The following is a 7,491-nucleotide window of genomic DNA, read 5'->3' on the forward strand; positions in this document are numbered from 1 at the left end:
GGACTGAGTTCCTTAAAAAAAAAATATGGAACCACTGCCTTACAGAACCTATTGCCTTTCAGCTCTTTGTGACATGAGCAGAGGCATCGACAGAGCTTTTCATGTGAAGTACCATGAGCCTTCCATTTTGGCAATATAGTATATAACCTCTCTGGACTCAGCATGTCGTACAGAGTAAAGCTCTGTGTTATTGCGATAGCGGCCAAAGCGGATAGCTGTAGATCGATTTGCCCACTGCTGTTGGGTCGTTCCACGAAATGAGTACCTTTTGCGTACCTTTTATATTTTAAGTTGAAATTGTGCTCAAATATTGCATTTTAAAAGCCTGTTAATATAGACCACATGGAAACTTCAATAAATCTGAACGATTTTTTAATTTGAATAAAGACTTGCTAAAGTGCCAAAAGTCAGCATTTGAACATGTCCCTCTGTGTATCCTCTGACTTTTGGTAAGATTTTAACCCACATAACCCTAAGATTTCTCAAAGTTTTCACCATCATTGTAAAGCCATAGTAATTTTGTTGCTTTGACAAAGTAATTTCTGAAGATTATTATTTATTTATTATAATTATGTTTCCAATTTTTTGTTTAAAAAAATTATAATAATTTCCCTCATTTCAAGGTCAACCAACCCTGTTGTTTTAATATGGTGAAACTATTCAAGGTCAACCCTCTTGTTTTAAAATGGTGAAACTTGCTTTTTAAATCATTGTTTCTAAAGAAACATTGAACATCTAATAGTCAAGTAATACTGTAAAAGCAGGTGAGCTGGTTCTACTTTTTGGGGGATTGTTTTTGTGTTTTGTGGTGGAAAATGAGCATAACATGACAAACCTGTTACCCATAGAAAGACAGACTAGAAATGTTTTCACAATTATTATTTTTGTCAATTGCCCCTCCATGTTACAAGCTTCCATTCCCCATGTCACAAGAGGATTTATGGCTGATTTAAGATGACATTTCCTGAATCCAGCTCATTTTGATGCAATGCTTTCCAATCGTGTCATCAGAGCAGGATGTTGTCCAAGAAAAAAAAGAGTAACAGCACAAATCTCAAAGTGCTAGTACATTTGTAGTGTGTGTGCTTGATCGCCTGTGTGCATACACTCGTGCATGGGTATATGTGTGCAATGTGCAGCAAGCCATTACAGTCATTGTACAGTATTTATACTGGCAGGTAGCTGCGAGAGGGTAGAACGTTTATGATCTGATGAACAAAACTATTAAAGGCATCAGCGAGGTTGCACAGAGCTCCCATTACAGAGCATTCATTCACTCTCATATACACGCACACAAACATGCACACACACACACACACACACACACACACACACACACACACACACATTCTCCGGATGGGACAACCCAAGGGCATTTCAGGAAATGGCTCGGTGATGGACCCACCAGAAGGAGGAGAGGACAAAGATGCCTATATTTATGTATGTATGCAGGTGCATGGGAGTTTAGAGTATCTGCCGTGACTCAGACTTTGAGGTCAGGCAGGTCTGTTTCTCATGGGATCTCCCATATGGTGACCCTGACAGCTGGGCGCTTCCTGAGGTGGAAAGTTAGAGAGAGGAAGTGGAGAGTCAAGGTTCTTCCTATTTAAACAATTAGCATTTGTTTTGTCATGATAAAAGCAACATTGCTTTGAGACTAAATTTAACTCTCACACATTGAGACAAAGCGTAAATTGAATGTTGGATTTCAGAGGACACAAATGGGTAATAATAATAATACTGTATATGTATTTCATTACATAAGGGATCTCAATGTCGCTGAGGGGGGAGTGGGACTGGTGAAGTGGGGATAAGAGAGAAGGGAAACCAAACAGAAATCCCTGGATGTTGGAGAGAGGACGGAGTGATTGGCAGTCATGCAAACTGACACCTAAGATAGATGAAGAGATGTTTAAACAAGCTTGATTGGACAGTATAAACATTACATCAAACTAAATGTGATTGCTACATGGTGGAGCACTTGCGTGATGGGGTGCTTGGACTTGGCCAATTAAAATTTGTATAAATTCAAAGTATTACAGGAGAGAGTGCCATGTACTCTGTACTATACTGTAGTATTGTGCAACAGTGTAATTTTATCCGTTTTTTAATCCTTCAATGGGAAATTCATAGCTGCAGGAACAAGCAGTATTTTAGGAGTAGTGTGTGTGTGTGTGTTACTTTTAATTAAAATCCTAACCTTGGGTTTGAGTTAATTAATCCTAAACATATTAGGGCAATCTGCAAACTCAAATTACTTGACCTGAGGTTTTAATTATGAATCCTTATTTTGTATTAACTATTACCACACAGTGTCACACCTGCTCCTGCTCCCCCCTCTCTGGCGCTCGAGGGGGCCAGGCTGCCTATCATTACGCACACCTGTCACCATCGTTACGCACATCAGCGCTTCATTGAACTCACCTGTACTCTATCACTTATTGATTGCCTCCTCTATATCTGTCTATTCCTCAGTTTGAACCCCATGTCAGCATTAATGCCGTTATGTTTCCCTTGTCCAGACGCTGTCCGTATTTTGTTTCATGTCTGTCATTTATTAAATATTCACTCCCTGTACTTGCTTCTCGTCTCCCAGCGTCTGTCCTCACACACAGAATATTAACTAGCAACACCTACATGTACTTATGCAAATGTAGCAGTCCAAGTCAAGTTCCTATTACAGTGGCTCCTCCTATAGGATAGATTCATGACCAGAACTCCAACTCCAACCACTGTAGGTGGTGTTTACCTAGAGTTGCCTCTTCGTCACCACCTTCCTCCCTTTGGATACTCGTCCAAGACCCCTTTGAGTCACATTAAAGGAAATAAATAAAAAAAGGTCTGTCATATAACGGTTTGTCACTGGGGAGGGTGAGTGTGACTCAGAGTCTCTCTCACGGAGGTAGTGCCATGTTAACAACTTTGCCCCCCCACCATTTCCAACACCAGTCTAAGAAGTTGGTGTAGAAAGCAGAGATGGGGGGATTGAGGTGAAGATAAATAGCCATAGCACCTCAAGGTAGCCTTCCCCAGAACAGCACCAAGCCTCATACCTACTTTTGTGTTCCCAAAATGCAAACATGGTGTTATTTGTCTTGACAGGTCTGTCACCAAAGCACAGCCCAAGTGCTCTCTCTTCACATGCGCTTGAATTATCTATGGGTGCGTTGTGTGTCTTCAGCTCTTACAAGGATGGAGCAATGAGGTAATAAAACAAGGACTATTAGATCATGACTTGTAGTTTCCCCAACAATATTTTCTACATAATATCATCCATATTCTGCATGAAAATAAAAACCATTAATGCTTTGTCATTCCACTGAACTGTGGATTTCTAGGTTCAGATAAGAAGCAGATATAAACGCAATCTTGTTGACAGCTGTACTTTCATATAAAGTTGTACTAACACTTAGAGACAGGGCCATGACAACAGAACAACTACTATGTTATGACACATACATAACAAGCATGCAAAAAGTATGACTGAAGACTTTGTCCTATAACACACTGTGACAGTAGCCTGAGCAAATGATGCTTCAGTCAAGGTCACTGCAAGTACGCTGAAGTTTGTTTGGACAATTTATCCTTCACATGATTACTAGTGATGGGGTTGGTCCTGCTGACAACAGGCGTGTGAACGGCAACATCTAATCAACATCAAAACAGGAAGAAGTCAGTCTAAAATTGTGCTTTAGATAGAATATGGAGACATTTATCTAATGAACTGTATGTAGTTCCTTTAATGGATCAAAAACATGTTTCAAATCCAGCTTGAAGGACCAATACTTTGCATGCCTAACACTGGAAGAGTAACACAGACACTTTTGCAGAACTGCGCAAATAGTAAAATTTGCAGTGAATGGCTTTATTTATAGATACAATTACAAAACAACAAGCAAACAATGTGCAAAAACAATATCATACATACATAAACATACATAACTAATATAGTATTCATAAATATCTACTGAAATGTATCATTACATTTAGCAGCCAGCAACTGATCCTGAAATAAATAAAACTACAAATAAGGAGTATTTCATTGGTCAGGTTGATTGTTGAAGGTGGTTACGTGAGCAACATACCAAGGTGAAGGGCCTTGTCTCTTTCACTAAAACATATAAGCACCTATTTGTGGAGTCATTCTTTTTATGAAGAGATAGTGTCACCATGGCATTTGAGACATGCTATGCTGTAATTACCTGTCTGATGCGATACCAGAGGTGCTGTCTTTTACAGAACATATAGTTTACTGTACTGTTCTACTGAATGATGCTATAGTTAACCAGTGCTAGGAGTTGCAGTGAATACGTGCATTTAATAAGAGGACTTTACACATTTCATGCCTAGTCTAATAAGTACAGATATGTGAAGAGTTATTGCTCCCACTGATGGCCCAATGAAAATTATACAAGAATATGTATGATTTGATCCCAAACTTGACCCCAAAATTGTACAAACCTTTTCATAATAAATTACATTTCTGATATTATTTCAAACACATACAAGATACGCATGGTCTGTTTCTTCATCCAGAGAACTAATGCAGATTTTGTACACTTCAGCATTTATATCACACTATCAGCAACATTAACACTAAGGTGAGAGAGGTGAAGGCATAGAGGTGTATATAGCACACACCATCTGGTGGAAGGTGGAGTAGTTCATTGGAAGTCATGCTGAAACCCTGACTTGAGATACATGCTAACCTTCTTATAAATCATATTGATGATATTGGAAGATTTGTGAGAAAGTTAATGTTGCGCAACTTTCCCTCAGATCAGGATCATACCATTAGAGGCAATAAGGAAGGTCCGTAAACAAAAACTGGAAACTGAATCGACATTTTTTTAAACATACAAAAGGCGAGAGCAGTGCTGGTGGGGAGTTACAAAACAATCATACTAAAACCAAGCATACGCAGTACAAAAGCAGTGTGACTGACTAGACTCACTGAGATTCACCCTCCACGGTTTCATCAATAACCCACCTCCGTTTTGAAAATGTAAATTAGAACATATCTAAATATTACTGTATGCAGTTCAGGCAGTTTAGCTGTGGCGACCGTTGATGATGTTCCCCCCAGGAGGAGCGATGTGGATGGAGTCCAGTATAGGCCGGAGTATCTGACCAAAGGGTCTAAATGGTTAGACAGAGAAACAGGGCAGAGGGTCAGAGAGGTACACAAGTCAGTAATGCATTACTAGTATCTGTCGCTCAGCTACTAAGTATGTAGACTCACGTGGAGAGCACTTCGGAGGGCAGGTCTGTGATGTAAGAAGGGATCGTCCGGCCTGTTAAGAACTGGGCCACCTCATTAGTGAAGGTGTTACAGTTGTGCTCAAACAACCTATACTTGTCGCCTCTATAGAAGAATAAGAACAGAAAGCAATCTCAGATCTAAATCAGCTATCACTGCTATGTTGTGTTCGTGGCTGATGTGTCCACCAAGGTGGTGGTGTATGAGGTGAGTTACCCAAAAACAACACTTTCTTTGTGACACACACCTGTATGTGTTCTCTCCTAGCGAGGACAGGTAGTCCATGAAGATCTCCTCTGTCACCTCTGTGTTTCCCAATTCCACCACAGTGTCTGGGGAACCAAGCATTGTTCCCCCCTAAAACACATAAAGTCCATATTATCCTACAAAACACCAACCCCCAAAACTTCTCTGTATATCCGGTGTTAAACTTCCCTCCTCTTTGAAGGTCATACCAATGTCGGCCTAGTCTTACTGTCAGCTAGTGCAAACCTATGATAAAGAGTAGAGGGCACACTGAAGTAGGTCTTAGCAAATATTAGAAGGATATTAGCCAATACATAATTTTAGGCTTACCGGTGAGCAGCTGGAAATACCCACTCCTCCAAAGTAGAACTCGTCTCCATAAACCACAATGGCTGAGTGCCTGTGAGAATTGAAACACAAGACTGAGTGTACAGTAATGGATGGTTACAATATGGACATGAAAATAATCCTTCGAAAGATTTGCAGTGACAGTAAAGACAAAGTTGTGTGGATAAATTGTATTGTCACAAAATTATAGGTGGGAGAATTCTTACCAAATGCCATCAAGTTGTTTTCCTGTAACACATTAAAATATATATATGTGTGTGAACGAGTCTTGACGCTGCTGATGAGCGTGCATATCAATCAAGCTCGCACAAACCTCTTGTCTTGTGTGTAGTTAGCATTTTAGCTAACGTAAACGTTGCAATATTGTTGAGCTGAAATTCTGAAGAATAAGCCTTTGAATAGCTAGGCTATACTGTATAAACCAAGCTCAAACTTACTTCAATTGGCAGGTTGTGGCGAACTAGCTAGCAAGTTAATAACAAACAAAAAATGCTGCATTGCAAAAGTAGCTAGCTACCCATCAACTGGATCAAAGGCTTGCCGACGTGCTCAATCAATCTCAACCAGCAGCTAGCTACTATAGCTACACAGCTTCACTATCTGGGGAAGTAGTCGAGACTGAGCTTCACTTACCTAACATGATTGGGCTGAGATTGCGAGCCATTCCTCTTGACAGGTCGTATATATACAGTTGTACACTGTATGTTGTTGTGTCATTTTTATCCATTACGTCAAACCCCCAAATATGTGTTTGTGTTTGTTAGTTAGCTAAGCTAACAGTAACGTTAGCTATCTTGCGGTTAACTTGCCTTTCTACTGACTGCTGATTCGCTGGTTTTGCAAGGTTGCTGTCTACTGAAAAATTTCACGAAATTATATTATCAGCTATATTACCTGAACGTTGTACTTATGACGTTAGATATTTAGATGTCTGATTACAATCTACAAGTACCCTGGCTGCCAGAGACAGTTGTCCCCCATAAAATAGCAGATTGGCATCTCATGGGCATGGTAGTGCATCAGCGCCTCCATGCGTCCACATAGCACTGTATAGGTTCTGTGGTAGAATGTCTCTGTTATAAAAAAATAAAAAAACATTGCCATGATATTCTCTATCAAATCCCCAACTACAGCTCCTCGCATCTGAACATTATCAATAGTCTTTTTAGCCTATTAAATGGGATTCACCCAGTGTGGACTGGGGAGTGACCATTGCGCGAGACAGTCGCTCTCCACTGTCCAGGTGCTGAATTTCGGATTTTCTATTGCCGCCGCTGTCCATGGTGCTGAATCTAATTTTGCTGCTTTTAGCCTGTTTGTTTACTTGAACAACATCGTTCCTTTCTACACTCATGACAACGTTCACGAAGACTTAGCCCTATCTTCAAACACCATCAACATGTAAGACTTACCCCAACCAAAATCAAGGCAGCCTTTAGTAATGGGCTAGCTATTATGAGGTGAAAGTGCATCAGCATCTTCATTTGTCCACCTAGTGTAAAAGTTAGTTGGGGGTGATGTGATTGTCCTCCACCAAGTCTAAAGCAAGTAAATATAATACACCCATATTTCAGTGTGTATTATTGTTGCACTTGAGTCTTCAAGCTTTAGATCCAAGGGCATAGTGATTGTAGTTT

The 7,491-nt window shown here is 40.1% G+C and overlaps 1 protein-coding gene across 2 annotated transcripts; it reads right to left on the minus strand.

Moving 5' to 3' along the window:
* Positions 1–3,822: 3,822 nt before the first annotated feature.
* Positions 3,823–6,947, minus strand: LOC115171282 (desumoylating isopeptidase 1). Of its 2 annotated transcripts, XM_029727946.1 has the most exons (7): positions 6,292–6,567; positions 6,061–6,082; positions 5,837–5,906; positions 5,716–5,752; positions 5,508–5,617; positions 5,243–5,365; positions 3,823–5,139 (listed from the first exon to the last, which is right to left on the minus strand). In XM_029727946.1, exons 2-7 carry the CDS (start codon positions 6,068–6,070, stop codon positions 5,052–5,054), a joined length of 438 nt encoding a protein of 145 aa, XP_029583806.1. In that variant the 5' UTR covers positions 6,071–6,082; positions 6,292–6,567; the 3' UTR covers positions 3,823–5,051. The 2 variants fall into 2 exon arrangements, with proteins under 2 accessions (XP_029583806.1, XP_029583805.1); XM_029727945.1 differs by lacking the exon at positions 5,716–5,752 and having other exon boundaries at positions 6,488–6,947.
* Between the last annotated feature and the right edge of the window lie 544 nt (positions 6,948–7,491).

This window comes from Salmo trutta, chromosome 32 (assembly GCF_901001165.1).
Source record: "Salmo trutta chromosome 32, fSalTru1.1, whole genome shotgun sequence".
NCBI lineage: Eukaryota > Metazoa > Chordata > Actinopteri > Salmoniformes > Salmonidae > Salmo > Salmo trutta.